This window comes from Orycteropus afer, unplaced genomic scaffold (genome assembly GCF_000298275.1).
Source record: "Orycteropus afer afer isolate SDZICR_OR568_19922 unplaced genomic scaffold, OryAfe1.0 scaffold00241, whole genome shotgun sequence".
Taxonomy (NCBI): domain Eukaryota; kingdom Metazoa; phylum Chordata; class Mammalia; order Tubulidentata; family Orycteropodidae; genus Orycteropus; species Orycteropus afer.
In genome coordinates, this window is record NW_006921828.1 from 4,492,034 (window position 1) to 4,510,982 (window position 18,949).

Below are 18,949 nucleotides of genomic sequence, written 5' to 3' on the forward strand. Positions count from 1 at the left end.
AATATGGGTTAAGAAAATAAAGCTTCTTGAAGGTAATTTTCAGGAAGTTCACTTTTCCTTGTTGGAAGAGCCCATATTAGGTTTGTAGCACTTGATTAATTTTCTAAGTTGGACACTCCAAAGATAAAGTTAGTTGAGGTCCTACTATTCAAGACATGTTTTCTCACTTAGTGCTCACAATACCCATGCTAGGTATATACACCTACTCCCGTTTCACAGAAGAGGAAACCAAGGCCCAGAGGGAGGGAGTAATTTTTCCAGAGTGTCTATGTATATAGTGCCAGGATCTGAGCTTGGCTCTGTTTGCCTCTTGAAATAACACATTTTAATTTTTTAACTAAGTATATCATTTCTTGCCAAAAAGCCAGTCAAGTGTTTTTTTCTCCTTGTCCTAAGGAAGTGCTGCTGCTTATGTGGGTGTCTTAAAGAGTAGGAATCCATAAGAAACATCAGATGCCTAAAATCCTGGAGCTGAAGTATCGGGAAAGATGGCCAGAATACTCTGAGTTGGAAGCACAACTAGAGTAAGGACTCAGGTTCCCTAAATCTTGGTCTAGTGTTCCAGTTCCAGTCTCTGTACCACCTCTTCTCCAACTACCTAAAAACCAAATAGGAGTCTGAGATAAATAGCATTACAGTGGTACCCAGCCACCAACACTGGACATATAGATTCTATAGAACAATCCTGGTCAAAAGGGGGAAAATGCACAACAGACTTTAAAATTCACATGGATTCTAGACTTCCTGGTCTGTTGAGACCAGATGACCCCCTGAAACTATTACCCTGAGGAAATCGTTAAGCCTTGAATAGAAACTATCCCGAAGTAATCTTTAAATAAAATAACAGAATAAAATAATAACCTAATTAGAAAAGAATGTCTGCATTAAGCATTATACTCTTTTAAAAAAGTATTATCTATATGTGATCAAATGTACAACTCAAAACGATAGATGAGAAGCTTAGGGAGGCAGTGAGTTTGTGATAATGTTAGTTATATGGTGAAATAGTTTGAAAAATGTTGTCACAAGGTAGCCTAACTTACAAATTGTAAACGAGTGTTACTGGATTTCTTACATGTAGCAATTATTGAAGTGGTGTATGTTTTTTGTAAATTTTCTCCCAAAAGTAAATTGTCATTGTTGTTATGTGCTGTGGAGTTGGACCCGACTCATAGTGACCCCTCTTTGGGTTTCCGAAACTGTAACACTACGGAAGTAGATTGCCCAAACTTCCTTCTGAGGAGTGGCTGGTGGGCTTGAACTGCCAGCCTTCTGGCTAGCAGTCAAAAATGCCTTAGGCACTATGCTAGCAGAACTCCTAAACGTAAATTAATTAATTTTAAAAATAAATAAATAGCAGTGCAGCATGGGCCGTATGTCTATGACTTATGGACCTACTTGAGATCTTGGGCGAATGACTTGACTTGTCTGTGAAAAATAGGGATAATCATTCTTTATACTGAGATACATGTTACCATTGAGTATAGTGCTTAGTACATAGTATGTCTTTTTATGAAATTACATCTACTATTGAAGTTAACTCTTATTAAATTTAGCAATGTATATTAATATTTTGGTAGCATTTGGGGTTCAGTGGTGGGATTCTCACCTTGGTGGAGACCTGGGTTTGATTTCCAGCCAGTTTATCTTATGATTTACCACCAATAATCTGTCAGCAGAGGCTTGTATGTTGCTCTGATGCTGAACAGGTTTCAACAGAACTTCCAGACTAAGATGGACTAGGAAGAAAGGCCCGGCAGTCTATTTCTGAAAATTAGCCAAAGAAAACCCTATGGATCACAACATTTCAGTCCACAGCCAATCATTGGGGTAGCATAGGAACAGCCAGTGTTTAGTTCCATTGTACATGGGGTCAACACCACAAATTGGGGCCAACTTGATAATAGCTAAAAACTAGCAACATATTGTTGTTGTTATTATGCATGAAGCCATTTGAATGTTCTCTTCCAAATCCTCTTCAGTTTTCAAATCCTCTTCATGCTTCTTTCATTTGAATTCCAGTGCCCTTATAGAGTATGCAAACCTCCATCCATCACTGGATGGAGTTTAATTTATGCATTTTGCAAATTAACTTGCAATTTGGCTGAGATCACCTACTATGATCAATTCACTGCCATGTTTAAAAAAAAAAAAAAAAATCAATGAACATTGTTTAGCTGACCTGGCTAATTTTTTGGAATAAGTTGACCATCAGCATGATTGATTGAACTGTGGGCCTATTCCATCCCTGATCTTATCTAAGCAAAGGTCAAGATGGGGATTATAAAGAAAAACTATTACACTCTCCCTAAAGAAATTGACATATTCTATGCCTTTAAAAAATGGCAACCAATCAATGTAGTGGAGCTCTGGTGCTGCAGTGGTTAAAGCATTTGGCTGCTAACCAGAAGGTAGGCAGTTTAAACCTATCAGCCAGTCTGCTTAAAGATTTACAGCTTTGGAAACCCTGTGGAACACTTCTGTTCTGTCTTATAAGGTTGCTATGAGTCAGAATTGTCTCAGTGGCCATGGGTCATAGTAGTAGTAGGTAATCAATCTAGCACTAAAAGCCAAATGTCCTTGAAAGAGTTTTAGACTCTTCCCAAGTGAAAAAGTTTAAGAATTTAAATTCATCCTAAACTAAGTGAGAACTTCCTGGTGGTACAGATGGTTAACACAAAAGGCTGGAAGTTCCATTCACCTTGGATGAAAGGCCTGGTGATTTACTCTGAAAAATCAGCCATTGACGATTCCTTACAAAGTTGGAATTTTAGATACCATTTGACCCAGCAATCCCATTACTAGGTATATATCCTAGAGAGGTGACAGCCAGGATAGTAACAGATACATGCACACTCATGTTTATCACAGCACTATTTACAATAGCAAAAGGATGGAAACAACCTACATACCCATCAGCAGAAGCATAGATGACCAAACTATGGTACATACACATACTGGAATGCTATGCAGCACTAAGGAATAATGTAGAGTCTGAAAAACACCACGTAATATGGATGAACTTGGAGGACATTATGCTGAGGAAATAAGTCAATCACAGAAGGACAAATGTAGTATTAGTTCGTTGTTGTGGAGGGTAAGGAAAGGTTTATATATGGAGGGAAACTTTCTTTGTTGGTTGCCAGGGGTGGGAGGGGAGGGGAAGGAAATTGGAAAAAAAAAATGCATTGACCCATGTCACTTTAGTTTTGTGTATTTCACTGTACATAAATTATATTTCAATAAAATGCATTAAAAGAAAAAAAATATATATATACAATACAATTTGAAATGTACTTAGAGAAACCAGAAATTAATCCTTCATAATTAAATGAAGCTTACTTACTCAATGTAATTTTATTTTTAAAAAATAAAAATCTATTTTCCTGTTAAAGAAAAAAAAAAATCAGCCATTGAAAACCCTATAGAGCCCAGTTCTACTCTGACACACATGGGGTCACCATGAGTTGGAGTTAAATTGATGGCAACTGGTTTTCAGACTAACTCAAGCTGTGTGGGGTTCTGTAGAGAGGATAGGGTATTTGGAGACTGGGAATGGAATCCAAGCTTGGCCTCTAAATATCAGACCTCACCTCTCTGAGGGCCCAGGCTCCTCCTCTGTAAAAGAAGAGTTAGGTCTAGATGTGCTAGATGATTTCCTAGGCCACTTCTGTAGAGATACCACCTCAGAAATCCAAGGAGGGGTTGCTATAAGTTGGAACCGACTCCACGGCAGTGAGTTTACCCAGCTTTAATGGCTTGTCCACTTGGAGATTTTCCAGTGAGGCTAACCTGCCTGCCTTTGGTCAATAGAGGCAAAGTCAGAATCTGAGATAGATGTTATTCTCTAGGAGTCCTCCACAAGCACCGAAATTTCATGGTCATGCCCAGCCACCTACTTGCATTTGGGTCAGGTCAGCTGGCTCTGGGCTTTTGGTTTTTTATTTTTCTTTCTTAAATTTTGTTTTGTAATTCTTGAGTCCAGGCTAGCCCTGCCCTATTTAAGATGTCTGGCCAACTCTCCTGAAAGGACCATATGTGCTGTCCACGCCAGTTCCTTTCAGGAACAGAGTGAATTGTGGCCCCAGCTTTTATGCTTAGCTTGGAAACCAGTTTTGCCTTCAGGCTTTTCCCAGAGAAGTGGGCCACAACTGCACCTGCAGGGTGATGGATTTGCCCTAGCCCAAAGAGAAACAAAAATATGAGGATATCAAAAGAGATTTATGTCCATCTTCTTTGCACAGTACTGCATTTATGTCACCCACACACACATGAGAATTTTTTAGTCTTAATTAATTATTATTATTAATATTAGCATACTTCAGGAAGAAGAAGAGAACAAATGAAATTAGAGAAAAGACAATGAAACATTTCTCTGGGATCAAGAGAAGCCACCACAGAAATTTATTTATTTTTACTATTTATTGTGATTTGGGTGAAAGTTTACAGAGTAAATTGCTTTTCCATTCAACAGTTCATGCACATTTTGTTTTGTGACATTGATTACAGTCCCCATGATGTAACAGCACTCTTCTCACTTCCTCCCCATGGTTACCCTTTCACTTTGCCTTCTTTCCTATATATTCCTGCCTTCTGGTCTTTACCAGTAGGCAAATGTTGTACTTTTGATCTCTTGTGTTTGGTTGTTCTAAGAAGTGCATACTTTCCTGGTGTTAGTGTTCACCTCATAGGCCTGCTATTGTTTGGCTGAAATTTAAAGTGCTCTCAGGCCAGATCAGAAAGCACTAAACTGGGAATCAAGGTAATTGAATTTCATGTTGGTCCCCTACCAACTAATTAAGGAATTCTGGTGGTGTAGTGGTAAAGGCATTTGGATGCTCATGGAACAGTTGGTGGTTTGAACCCACCAGCTGCTCTATGGAAGAAAGATGAAGCAGTCTGCTTCCACAAGGATTTACAGCTTTGGAAACCCAATGGAGATCGCTATGAGTTGGAATCAACTCAGTGGCAGTGAATTTGTTTTTTTCAGTTTTGGAGTTTACCAATTTTGGCCCATCCTGGATCATTCATGGGATCTTTAAGTTTCAGTCTGCCTTTAAAAAGTTGATCTTCCAAAAGAGAGAAGTATGAAATGAGTTTTTGTAGGAGCTCTGGTAGCGTAGTGCCTAAGGCACTTGACTGATAACCAGAAGGCTGGGGGTTCAAACCCACCAGCCACTCCTTGGAAGGAAGATGAGGCAATCTACTTCCGTAGTGATACTGCCTCAGAAACCCAACGAGGGGCTGCTATGAGTCAGGTCAGACTGGATGGCACATAACAACAACAATGCTTTTTAAAATTCATTAAAGATGTTTTCTGCAAGCAAAGATTCCCACTGCAGTACCTTGCCTTTATAATTCTAGGTTCTCACATATGGGGTATTTGCCAATATATTTTAAATTTTAGATCAACTCATCATCAAATGCTCCCATTAGCTCAGGATTATAGGTGCTATTATTATTATACTTGTATAATTCACACATAACAAACTGACCATTGGCCATAAAAGGTTTCAGAAAGCAGCCTGCACAGTTTAAAACCATTTTGAACACCTTTTGGGATGCACACACATGACTACTACTTCCTACTGTGTTAGACTTGACCACTTTTACCTACCACGCCCCTGAACACACTTGAGTTTGAAATCCCTGGCTTAATTAAACACCACCACTCTGTAACAGCATAATAACAACAAAGAAAAAGTGGAAGGAAAGAAAGAGAGGGGAGGAGAAAGTATAGATTACCTAGCTAAACATTTCCGAAAGTATAGTTCTTCATAATACCAGGGAAGGAGGGAGGGAGAAAGAGGAAGGAAGGAAGGATACATTATCTAGCTAAAAAGGGTTGGAAGTGTCCCTGTGGAGCACGGTTCTATTCTGACACACATGGGTCGCTATGAGTCAGAGCTGACCCAAAGGCAACTGGTACTAGTACTGGTATAGTTCTTCATGATTCCAAGAGGATAGGCTGATAAATGACTTCCTAAGATTCTTTTTGGGAAGCAGTGACTGCTTTTCCTCTAAACTCATTTATGGTAAGATCAATAAAATAGGACATAAAGTTACATGACTTGCTCAAGGTCACCCAGAAAGCCTGAGGTGAAACCAAAATTAAGAATCCCTTCCCTGGCGTCCTCATTCTGCTGCTTGGCCCACTCACATGCTGCACTGCTTGCTGATGAATAATGTGGGCTCTCGGAGCAGTTCCTTATGCAAATGAACCTCAGCAAGCTCCATTATGTCCTTGCCAGGGGATACACTTGATTTTTCCCTTAATACATTATAGCTCTTGCTCCAGTACATACCCTCGATCTGCTGTCACTAATGCACATGACAGGGTGTTTGGCTTTGGATAATGTGTGAACCAGGATCATCATAGTGGAAAATGGTTGGACAAAGAAATTTGAGAGTCAGAAGGGGTCAGGAGCCAGACAAAAGTCCAAGAAACTAGTGTCTTTAAAAATAGTCCATGTGGATTTCATGTTCAGAATGCATTTGCAAAGCCCTCTCTCTTTCTAAAGGGACATAAAATAGATTCTGCATAAAGAAGTTGCTGTAATTTTTCTCTCTGGCTCAACTAGCACTCATCATCCACATTGAAGGCCTTCAGCCAGACCCTTTTTCAAAACTTGCAGTTGCTCATGCCACAAAAGGCACCCTCTACTGATTTCAATTCCTTACTCCATCCCTTCATCTTCAGTGCTTATAAAAAGACTTAAGATTCTGTATGAAAAACCTGTAAATAATAATATCTCACGCTTATTGGGTACTTGCTATGTACCAGGCCCTCTGCCAAAGTCTTTGCATTTAGCATCATGTTCTAATTCCCTCACCAGCCTTATAGAGTAGGTTTTATGATTTCCACTTTCTAAAAAAGGAAACTGAGACTTGGAGAGCCTCCATAACGTTCCCAAGGTCAGTGAGCTGATAGGTGAACTGTGAATTTGAACCTAGGTCTGTCTCATGCCAGAAGCCACATTCTTGGCTTTATGCTTCATTTCTAGTTTGAAAAGCCTTAAAGTCCTTGAACGTGTAACAATTGTTGTTGTTGTTGTTGTTATGTGCCGTCGAGTCGGCCCCGACTCATAGCGACCCCTCCTTGGGTTTCCGAGGCAGTTATCACTACGGAAGTAGCCAGGGGTAATTACAGCAGAAGTCGGAGTGACCTTCAGACTCATGGGAGATCCTCTTGGAGGTCAGACCCCACCGCAGAGTCTGGCTTTGCCTCGGCCTCCATGGGAGAGGCTTGAAAGATAATTTGTATTGAGGTAATGCATTTTCTCTAACCCAATTGGTGTTAAGGGAGCTCTGGTAGTGTAGTGCCTAAGGCACTTGACTCCTAACTAGAAGGCTGGCGGTTCAAACCCACCAGCCATTCCTCAGAAGGAAGGTTGGGCAATATACTTCTGTAGTGATACTGTCTCGGAAACCCAAGGAGGGGTCGCTATGGGTCAGGTCCAACTTGACGGCACATAACAACAACAACATTGGTGTTAATGCTATTGTTTCCCACTTACAGGGACTCTGTACAATAGAAGAAAACACTGCCTGGTCCTCCACCATCCTCACAATCATTGCTATGCTTGAGCCTGTTGTTGCAGACACTGTTTCAGTCTCTATCACTGAGGGTCTTCCTCTTTTCTGCTGACCGTCTACTTTACCAAACATGATACCCTAATCCAGGGACTGTTCCCCTTGATACCATGTCCAAATACATGAGTCAAAGTATTGCCATCCTCATTTCTAAGAAGCATTCTCGTTGTACTTCTTCCAAGACAGATTTCTTTGTTTTTCTGGCAGTCCATAGTAAATTTAATATTCTTCACCAACACCCAAATTCAAATGTGTCAATTCTTATTCACTCTGCCTTATTCATTGTCCAGCTTTCACATGCATAAAGGTGATTGAAAATACAGGCATACCTCATTTTATTGTGCTTCCCTTTATTGCAAGGTGCTCTGGTGTTGTAGTGGTTAAGACATTTGGCTGCTAACCAAAAGGTTTGTGGTTCAAACCCACCAGCTGCTCCCTGGAAGAAAGATGAGGCAGTCTGCTTCTGTAAAGATTAAAAGCCCTGAAAACCCAATGGGGGTCGCTATGGGCTGGGATCAACTCGATGGCAGTAGGTTTGGTTTTGGTTCCTTTTATTGGACTTTGCAGATACGGTGTTTTTTTACAAATTGAAGGCTTGTGATAACCCTGTGTCATGCAAGTCTATCAATGCCATTTTTCCAACAGTATGTGCTCACTTTGTGTCTCTCAGTCACATTTTAATAATTCTCACAATATTTCAAACTTTTTCATAATGTTATTGCACACTTCACATACTACAGAACAATGGAAACATAACTTTTATATGCACTGGAAAATTAAAATTTTGGGTTACTTACTTTATTATGATACTCACTTTATTGTAGTGATTCGGAACTAAACTCACAATATCTCTGAGGTATGCCTGTACTCTGGAATGAGTCAGGTGCACCTTAGTTCTCAAGGTGACATCTTTGATTTTCAACACTTTAGAGAGGTCTTTTGCAGCAGATTTACCCAATGCAATACATTATTTGGTTCCTTGACTACTGCTTCCATGGGAACCAAGGAAAATGAAATCCTTGACAACTTCAGTCTTCTCAGTTTATCATGATGCTGCTTACTGGTCCATTTGTGGGAATTTTTGTTTTCTTTATGTTAAGGTGTTATCCATAGTGAAGATCCATAGTCTTTGATCTTCATCAGTAAGTGCTTGAAGTCTTTACTATCAGCAAGCAAGGCTATGTCATCTGCATATCACAGGTTGTTGGTGAGTCTTCCTCCAATCCTGAAGCTGCATTCTTCTTCATATAGTCCAGCTTCCTGGATTATGTCCCCTTTCCTGATTTTAAAACACATAGTACTCCCTTTGTTTTGTTTAAACAAATGCCTCTTGGTCTATGTACAGTTTCTGCAAGAACACAATTAAATGTTCTAGAGTTCCCATTCTTTGTACTGTGGTCCATAAATTGTTATGATCCACATAGGTGAATGCCTTTGCATAGTCAATAAAGCACAGGTAAACATCTTTCTGGTATTCTGTGCTCTTGGCCTAGATCCACCTGACATTAGCAATAATATTCCTCATTCCACATCCTCTTCTGAATCCAGCTTGAATTTCTTATAGTTCCCTGTCAATGTTACTGCTTCAACCCTTTTAAAATTAAATTAACTTCAGTATAATTTTCCCTGTATGGAATATTAATGATATTATTTGAATTTCACATTCTTTTGGATCCCCTTTCTTTGAAATAGGCATGTATATGGATCTGTTCCAGTTGGTTGGCCAGGTAGCTGTTTTCCAATTTTCTTGGCATAGGTGGGTGAGCACCATTTTTTGAAACATTGCAGTTGGTATTCCATCAGTCCTTGGAACCTGGTATTTTTGCAAATGCCTTCAGTGCAGTTTGTACTTTTTTCTTCAGTACTATCAATTATTGATCATATGCTGCCTCCTGAAATGTTTGAAAGTTGACCAATTCTTTTTGGTATAATAACTCTGTATATTCCTTCCATCTTCTTTTGCTCCTCCCAGTATCATTCAATTTTTTGTCCACAGAATCCTTCAATATTGCACTCAAAGTGTAATTTTTTTTCTTCAATTCTGTCAGCTTGAGAAATGCTTAGCATGTTTTTTGGTTTGGTTTTTCTAACTCCAGGACTTTGCACATTTCATTGTAATGCTTAACTCTGCACTTTGAAATCTTTTGTTCAGCTCTCTTACTTCATCATTTCTTCCATTTGCTTTAGTTATTCTATATTCAAGTATAGGTTTCAGAATCTCTTCTTGTCCATTTTTTTCCTTCTCTTTTTAATTAATTAATTTTTAATTAATTAACACAATTAAGTGTTCTGGAATTTCCATTATTCCCAGTGTTATTCATAATTTGTTAGGATTCACACAATCAAACATCTTTGTATAGTCAATAAAACACAGGTAAATCTTTCTGGTATACTTTGCTTTCACATAGGATCCATATGATCGTAACAATGATATCCCTCATTCCATGTCCTCTTCTGAATCCAACTTGTATTTCTGGAAGTTCCCGGTCAATATACTCCTATAAGCATTTTTTAATTATTTTCAGCAAAATTTTACTTGTGTGTGATATTAATGGTATATAGTTCAATGATTTCCACATTCTGTTGGATCACCTTTCTTTGGAATAGGCACAAATATGGATCTCTTTCAATCAATCGGCCAGGTAGCAGTTTTCCAAATTTCTTGGCTTAAACGAGTAAGCACCTCTAGTGCTGCAACTGTTTGTTGAAACATCTCAATGGGTATTCTGTCAATTCCTGGAATCTTGTTTTACACCAGTTGATTCAGTGTGGCTTGGACTTCGTCCTTCAATCCCATTGGCTCTTGATCATATGCTATGAAATGGTTGAATGTCAACCAATTCTTTTTGGTACAGTGACTGTATATTTTATCTTCTTTTGATGCTTCCTGCATTGTTCAATACTGCAACTTGAGGGTTGACTTGGCTCTCATAGATTTGTTTTCATTTTCTTCAGCTTCAGCTTGAACTCGTATATGAGCAACTGATGGGCAGTTCTACAGTATTCTGACTGATGATAATAAGCTTCTTTATCATCTCTTTCCTCAGATGTAGTTGATTCCCATGTGTTCCATCCGGTGAGGTCCTCATGTATAGTAGCCATTTGTAGTGTCTAAGGCACTTGACTGCTAACCAGAAGGCTGGTGGTTCAAACCCATCAGCCACTCCTTGGAAGGAAGGTTGGGCAATCCTACTTCTGTAGTGATACTGCCTCGGACACCCAAGGAGGGGTCACTATGAGTCGGAGCTGACTTGATGGCACATAACAACAACAAATTATTTCATGCTGTCTCCAACTACTGATCTTTTTTATTGGTTTTCAACTTTTTTTTGCATTCCAATCACCAGTATATAGCAATGCATCTCAATTATATGTTTGATCAATTTCAGACTGCAGAAGTGGGTAAAAATCTTCATTTTCTTTATCTTTGGCATTAGTAGACTAAAAGGAAAGCTTTGTTGAACAAAATTCCCATGTTTCCAAAGAAAATAAGCAAATTTGGATGTTGCATTAATCCTGGATATATGTGGGGAACAGACAAACTAAAAGAATGATTTTTCTTAAGATTATCTACACAGTGTGAATCAGCACCAAAAAGAGTATGCATAAAACCACATCATCCTAAGGAGGCAATTTTTTTTTTTCATCTTTTTGGAATCCGAATTTTATTCCTTGATTTCTGCAACTACAATGTCCGTGAAATGATGTTCATTTCCACAGTGGTGCTTTGTGTTTTTTATAATTTGTTTTCCTGCATAGGTTTATAATTTTTCCCTGATGTAATATTTAGTCTATGGATTTCTAACATGCTTAATTCCAATAATTTCCATAGAAAATGTAATGGAAATGATATAATAATAATAATGTCCCTTTACTAAGTACCTACCATGTCCCATGGGACATAAAGAGATTTGCTCACTCATTAGCTCCCAGTAGCTCTGCTGGGTGAGAATGTCATTTAATGAAAACTTTAGAAAGCTCCAGAGATCCAAATAAGAATTTGAGGACCTACTATGTGTTAGACCCTTTCCCAGTCTCTAGGCTGAGCATAGTGGCTAAGACACTTGCCTGCTAACCAGACGGCTGGCGGTTCAAACCCACCAGCCACTCCTCGGAAGGAAGGTTGGGCAATCCTACTTCCGTAGTGATACTGCCTCGGAAACCCAAGGAGGGGTCACTATGAGTCGGGGCCGACTCGATGGCACATAACAACAACAACAACAGGCTGAACAGCTTCCCATAGGTTATTTTATTCTGTTATCATAATTTTCATGTATGTTGTTGTTATTGTTATGTGCCGTCAAGTCAGACTCAACTCATAGCGATCCCTCCTTGGGTTTCTGAGGCAGTATCACTACAGAAGTAGATTGCCCCATCTTCCTCCTGAGGAGTGGCTGGTGGGTTTGAATCTCCAGCCTTCTGGTTAGCAGTCAAGTGCCTTAGCCACTATGCTACCAGAGCTCCCGTTTCATGTATATCTCTTTCATGTATGGAGATATATAATCAGCTTTAATTTTGTCTGTGGAAACTGAGACAGAGTTTCAGTAGATTGCACAAGGTAATGCATCTAATAAAGGGAGGAGTCAGCATTTGAATACAGATACTTTGACTCCCAGGACTGGATCCTTCTCTGACATGAGAGCTACCTAACTTTTAAGATAACTGGAATTCATGAGTCCAGTGGCAGAATTCTCACCTTCCATGTGGGTGACCGGGGTTTAACTCCTGACCAGTGAACCCTCATGTTCAGCCACCACCATTTGTCAGTGGAGGCTTATACAGGACAGATTTCAGCAGAGTTTCCACACTAAGATGGTCTAGAAAGAAAGGTCTGGTGATCTACTCCTGAAAATTAGACAGTGAAAACTCTGAATCACAATAGTCCATTGTGCATGGAGTTGCCATGAGTATGGTACCAACTCGATGAGAAAAAACAGCAACAATTATTTTGAGTGCTTATTTCTTTTGCCCAACTCCAAAAAAATTTAATGCATATGAATCCTAGTCCTGAGTTATATATTTTGAGTTTATCAAACTAACCTCTCTGTTAATATGATGCCTTACTGAAAAAGAGGTCAGTGCCAAGTTCACCCAGTGATGACCATGAAATCCATTTCCTTTGGAATTTTATGTTCAGAACAGAGTGTCCTACACACATCTTATTGGAAAAGGAAGCATCAAATTTAATTATAAAATTGTTTGTGGGCCTCTTTGAAATGTGCCCTTTGCCAGTTCTGGGCCTTTGAAGCCATGGTGTGTTATTTATGGAATTGTTTCCTTAAACTGGCAGACTTGTATGTGGAGCATCTTCCTGGTCATTAGCAGGACAGGTTCCTCCTACAATCTGTAGAGTTAGTCCAGGCAGCCTTAGAACAAAGTGATTTTTTTTTTTTTTTAATCTACGCCAGCCATTTTTTATTTGTTACAAGATTTAAGATATAATTTGTATGTATGTGATAAAGTTGTCCTGTGTTATAATGGATTTGCTTTTAAACACTATTAAGGACTCCTTCTTGAGACACATTCTATGTTTCTAACCTTTTAAAGGGTTTAAGAACTCTGAGTTTTATTCTTTGTATAATGTCATGTTCAAAAATCAGGCTGGTGAAATATCCTAAATAGAATTGAGAATGGTATACAAAAAGAATATTTCAAACACTTCCTTTTGTGCTAAGGAAGTTTTATTTTCTGCCCCCAAATGAGCAGAGTAGAAAATTACTTTCTCCTATGTGATATGTGGCATTCTGGGTTTGTGTGGTTGATTGGTTGGTTGATTTAAAGAAGTATGTATGTATGAAAGAGAAATTTGAATACTGAAATACAATTATTCAAGTAATATAATATACACTAAAATGGGGGCATTTCCCATGACAATATTCAAACTGGTTCCTCAAAAGATGTTTTTCAATGGTAATGGATTGATTGGGCAGTTTCTCACACAACTTTAATATATGTTTTACTTCTTGGTATGTTTCCTTAAATTCAATCAAAACATAAAAAATTAAAATTCCATTTTAGACTTGCAAAAGCAGATTTATACTTGGTTTCCTCTTCTGAGTTAAAATTGAAGAATAATTTGTGACAGAAATTTTCTTAACTGGATGTTTACTGTGGTGTTGCACCTGTTTTAAGTTTACTCTAAATGGAAACAAGAAGAGTGGAATAAATATATGCTGTCAATAATATTTAGAAAAAGTTATTCTCTGAAGTTTATTTTCAAGTTGTGGAATTTCTCAGTAAAAGTCATAATCAGGTAGTTTTACAATGTTAGAAAGTTTTACAAATATATATTAATCAGATGCGGGGGACATTGATGCCAAATGCATTTCCTCCCCACAGAGACTAGCAGCAGCCATTCAAGCTCATGCTGAATCATTGTTTCCTTCTCCTACTTTAGACTTGACAGAATCAGGATTTGATTATTTTTTAAATTCCATCTTGTTAAATGAGTAACTTGATTTGTGTATTTTGTAAAACAACAGAAAAGTGGGACTTTTCTTTCTTTCTACTAAAATAAGACTTAAATATTTTTATATTGGTTATTTGTATTGTTATACTTTTTAGCCAGTCACATGGATAACTATGTTTTGCAAAATAAAAAGGTAATAATAGCAGCTAACATGAATTGAGTGCTTGCTACATGTGGAGTGCTGAGGTTTAAGGATATTATATGCTCTATTTTATTGAATCCCTGCAGTAAACCTAGGGTTAAGGGAACATTGGCCATGGGGGGCTCTAAGTTTCCATTAATGGTGGTGGAATAATTTAGAAAAGGATAGTAGTAACAGATGCACAACGTGAGGAACAAAATCTATGTCACTGAGTTGTGCATGTAAAAATTGTTAAATTTGGAAATGTTTTATATGTATTTGCCACAACTAAGATGAAACAAAACCACTGATCTCTGAGGTTCCTCCAATACTTGAAATTGTGGCATAATAGGAAGACAAATGTAAGAAATTATGCAACTCTACATTAATACCTTAGCAAGTGGCTGGCCCAGTGTGAGGAAAGCAGGACCAACATTGGACCCATAATGGCTCTTTGCACAGAATTAAAATGAAACATCCAGAAAACTAGAACCAATAACCACTAATATCATCTTTACAGGCAGGTGAGCAATCTATAACTGACCTTGTTATTGTTGTTGTGTGCTGTCAAGTCGGCCCCAACTCATAGCAACCCCTCCTTGGGTTTCTGAGGCAGTATCACTATGGAAGTAGATTGCCCAAACTTCCTTCCGAGGAGTGACTGGTGGGTTTGAACTGCCAGCCTTCTGGTTAGCAGTCAAGTGCCTTAGGCACTATGGTACCAGAGCTCCTACTGACCTTAGAGGACCTTATTAAAACTAATAGATTATGGCTACATAAAATCAAATATCCTCCGTTTTCCTTCTTTTACTTGTCCTCAGATTGTTATTATCACTATTAGCCAAAACTAAAAATGGATAAGCAATACAATGAGATGATAATATAATTATCTTGGATGAACATTTAGTATGTGCCAGTCACTATGCTAATTGCTTCACATAGATTCCTTTCTTTTAATAATCCTATGAGAGGGCACTATTACAATCAACAGTATTTTGCAGTGGAAGAAACTGAGGCTCTGAGAGGTGAATAACTTATTCGTGGTCCACAGCTATAAGGGCCAGTGACATTCTCATGAGATTCATGGAATCATGAATGTGACATACGTATATAAACATTTACACATATATGTATGTCTTCTGTTTAATGAAAGGAGTTCTCGTGCTGTAGTGGATAAAGCACCTGGCTGCTAACCAGAAGGTCAGTGGTTCAAACTCACCAGCTGCTCTGCAGAAGGAAGAGGAGGAAATCTACTTCCATAAAGATTTATAGCCTCACAAACCCAGTGGGAGTTGCTATGAGTCGGAATCCACTCGATGTCAGTGGGTTTGGTTTTAGTTTTCTTTTTAATGAAAGCCACTGGTGTGGTGGAATAGATGATTCCTTCTACTATTTTAATTAGTCAACATCAGACGAAACTATGAGAAAGTAAGAAAAGTGGATATCTTCCTTTTCTAACTTTGTTAAATTAATCTTTTGTGTAAGAATGACTGAGCTGGAAAATTATTGGCTGGGATATGTCTACAGAGTGTACATCTGGGAAGATAAGAATTCCTAAAAACTAATGACATATTAATTAAGATGTGAATGATTAAAATTTAATTTTTGCATCTTTAATAAACTGCCTTCAGAGTTTGTTTTTTACATGGAATGACCTTTTCAGATTTGTTTGCGCCATAAAACAAAATAAAGAAGCTTAAATATATGTAGTTTCTAAAATCATCTTTGTTTTTAAGGAAATGGCAAGAGTGGACTTTTGTGAGTGTTCTTACTGAGTATGGGTGGGTGCCTGAGTATATGTGTGTGGTGTGTGAGAGAGACAGGGTGTGTGGGGGAGTGTGTTTATGTGCATAAGTGTGTGTATATGTGTGTGAGTGACAATTTTGCCCAGTAGTACAAGCAATCCCAATGTAATCATGGAAGCGAAAGAACTCTAAAATGAATTCATTGTACTGAGTGGGATATAATACAAGTGCCCTGAAATTTAAAAGTATGGTTAGTTATTTTGAATGGATTTTGCACATTCATTTATTAGATTTGTGAGTGACTATGCCTTTTTTAGTAAGCGAAAGAAAGGCTATAATGTAGAAAGTATGAGGAATAAAAATAACATCTGTCCTAATCTAATTTTCAGGCACATCTCCAGATATTGATTTGGCTGAAGTAACTCATGCCACAGAGCTCTGAGCACATGCCTGGAACTGAGAGATCCAGTTAAAAAACACCAAATTGCTTCCTGCCTTTTGAAAACTCCAGAAAACCATCCCTTCTGACACTGGAATTCTACACATTTCAACCCAGACTTGGCTTGAATGCTTGCATTCCCTGCTTGCTGTCCTACACATCATTATATAGGGTTCACTTTTTGTTAAAACTTACAGGGTTGAACTTGCTCAGCAAGCCAGCATGGCTAGGATTAGCTTTGCTTCAACAGCTTGCCGATTGGTGCTGGGATTGCTAATGACTTCACTGACTGAGTCTTCCACACAGAATAGTGAATGTCCCCAACTTTGTGTCTGTGAAATTAGGCCCTGGTTTACCCCACAATCAACATACAGAGAAGCCACCACAGTTGATTGCAATGATCTCCGCTTAACAAGGATCCCCAGCAACCTTTCTAGTGACACACAAGTGCTCCTGCTACAGAGCAACAACATTGCAAAGACCGTGGATGAGCTTCAGCAGCTTTTCAACTTGACGGAGCTTGACTTCTCCCAAAACAACTTCACAAACATTAAGGAGGTAGGGCTGGCAAACCTGACGCAGCTTACGACTCTACATTTGGAGGAAAATCAGATTACTGAGATGACTGATTACTGTCTGCAAGACCTCAGCAACCTGCAGGAACTCTACATCAACCATAACCAGATTAGCACTATTTCTGCTAATGCTTTCTCTGGCTTAAAAAATCTTTTAAGGCTTCACCTAAACTCCAACAGATTAAAAGTTATCGATAGCCGCTGGTTTGATTCAACACCTAACCTGGAAATTCTCATGATTGGGGAGAACCCCGTGATTGGAATTCTGGATATGAACTTCAGGCCACTCTCAAATTTGAGAAGCTTGGTCTTGGCAGGAATGTATCTCACTGATATTCCAGGAAATGCTTTGGTGGGCCTGGATAGCCTCGAGAGCTTGTCTTTTTATGATAATAAATTGGTCAGAGTCCCTCAGCTTGCCCTGCAAAAAGTCCCAAATTTGAAATTCTTAGACCTCAACAAAAACCCCATCCATAAAATCCAAGAAGGGGACTTCAAAAATATGCTTCGGTTAAAAGAACTGGGAATCAACAATATGGGGGAACTTGTTTCTGTGGACCGTTATGCTCTGGATAACTTGCCTGAACTCACAAAGCTAGAAGCCACCAATAACCCCAAACTCTCTTATATTCACCGCTTGGCTTTCCGAAGTGTTCCTGCCCTGGAAAGCTTGATGCTAAATAACAATGCCTTGAATGCTGTTTACCAAAAGACCGTGGAATCCCTTCCCAATCTACGTGAGATCAGCATCCACAGCAATCCCCTGAGGTGTGACTGTGTCATCCACTGGATCAACTCCAACAAGACAAACATCCGCTTCATGGAGCCCTTGTCCATGTTCTGTGCCATGCCACCCGAATATCGAGGGCAGCAGGTGAAGGAGGTTTTAATCCAGGATTCAAGTGAGCAGTGCCTCCCAATGATATCTCACGACACCTTCCCAAATCACTTAAACATGGATGTTGGAACGACAGTTTTCCTTGACTGTCGGGCCATGGCAGAGCCAGAACCTGAAATTTACTGGGTCACTCCCTTAGGAAATAAGATAACTGTGGAAACTCTTTCAGATAAGTATAAGCTAAGTAGTGAAGGTACTTTGGAAATATGTAACATACAGATTGAAGACTCAGGAAGATACACGTGTGTTGCCCAAAATGTGGAAGGAGCAGACACTCGAGTGGCTACCATAAAAGTTAATGGAACCCTCCTGGATGGTACCCAGGTGCTAAAAATATATGTCAAGCAGACGGAATCGCATTCCATTTTAGTGTCCTGGAAAGTTAATTCCAATGTCATGACGTCAAACTTAAAATGGTCATCTGCCACTATGAAGATTGACAACCCCCACATAACGTACACTGCCAGGGTCCCCGTAGATGTTCACGAATACAACCTCACACATCTGCAGCCTTCCACGGATTATGAAGTATGTCTCACAGTGTCCAACATTCATCAACAGACTCAGAAGTCATGTGTTAATGTCACAACCAAAAATGCTGCTTTCGCACTGGACATTTCTGACCAAGAAACCAGTACAGCCCTTGCTGCAGTAATGGGATCTATGTTTGCTGTCATCAGCCTTGCGTCCATTGCTGTGTACATTGCCAAAAGATTTAAGAGGAAAAACTACCACCATTCATTAAAAAAGTATATGCAAAAGACCTCTTCAATCCCACTCAATGAGCTGTATCCACCGCTCATTAACCTCTGGGAAGCAGACAGCGAGAAAGACAAAGACGGTTCTGCAGACACCAAGCCCACCCAGGTTGACACATCCAGAAGCTATTACATGTGGTAACTCCTCGGATATTTTGCTTCTGGTAGTAAGGAGCACAAAGACGTTTTTGCTTTATTCTGCAAAAGTAACATTGAAGACTTTTGTATTTTTGACTTTGCTAGTTTGTGGCAGAGTGGAGAGGACGGGTGGATATTTCAAATTTTTTTAGTATAGCGTATCGCAAGGGTTTCACACGGCTGGTGGCTTTTCTAGGCTTCCAGTTGGTGTTT

The 18,949-nt window shown here is 39.0% G+C and overlaps 1 protein-coding gene across 1 annotated transcript; it reads left to right on the forward strand.

The window, feature by feature from the left end:
- Positions 1 to 16,589: 16,589 nt before the first annotated feature.
- Positions 16,590 to 18,740, forward strand: LRRN1 (leucine rich repeat neuronal 1). The gene has a single exon (XM_007949174.2). It carries the CDS (start codon positions 16,590 to 16,592, stop codon positions 18,738 to 18,740), a length of 2,151 nt encoding a protein of 716 aa, XP_007947365.1.
- The last annotated feature ends 209 nt before the right edge of the window (positions 18,741 to 18,949 follow it).

Bases quoted from the DNA above. Each gene is read 5' to 3' on its own strand.
- LRRN1 (XM_007949174.2), top strand. From the start codon at position 16,590: ATGGCTAGGATTAGCTTTGCTTCAACAGCTTGCCGATTGGTGCTGGGA.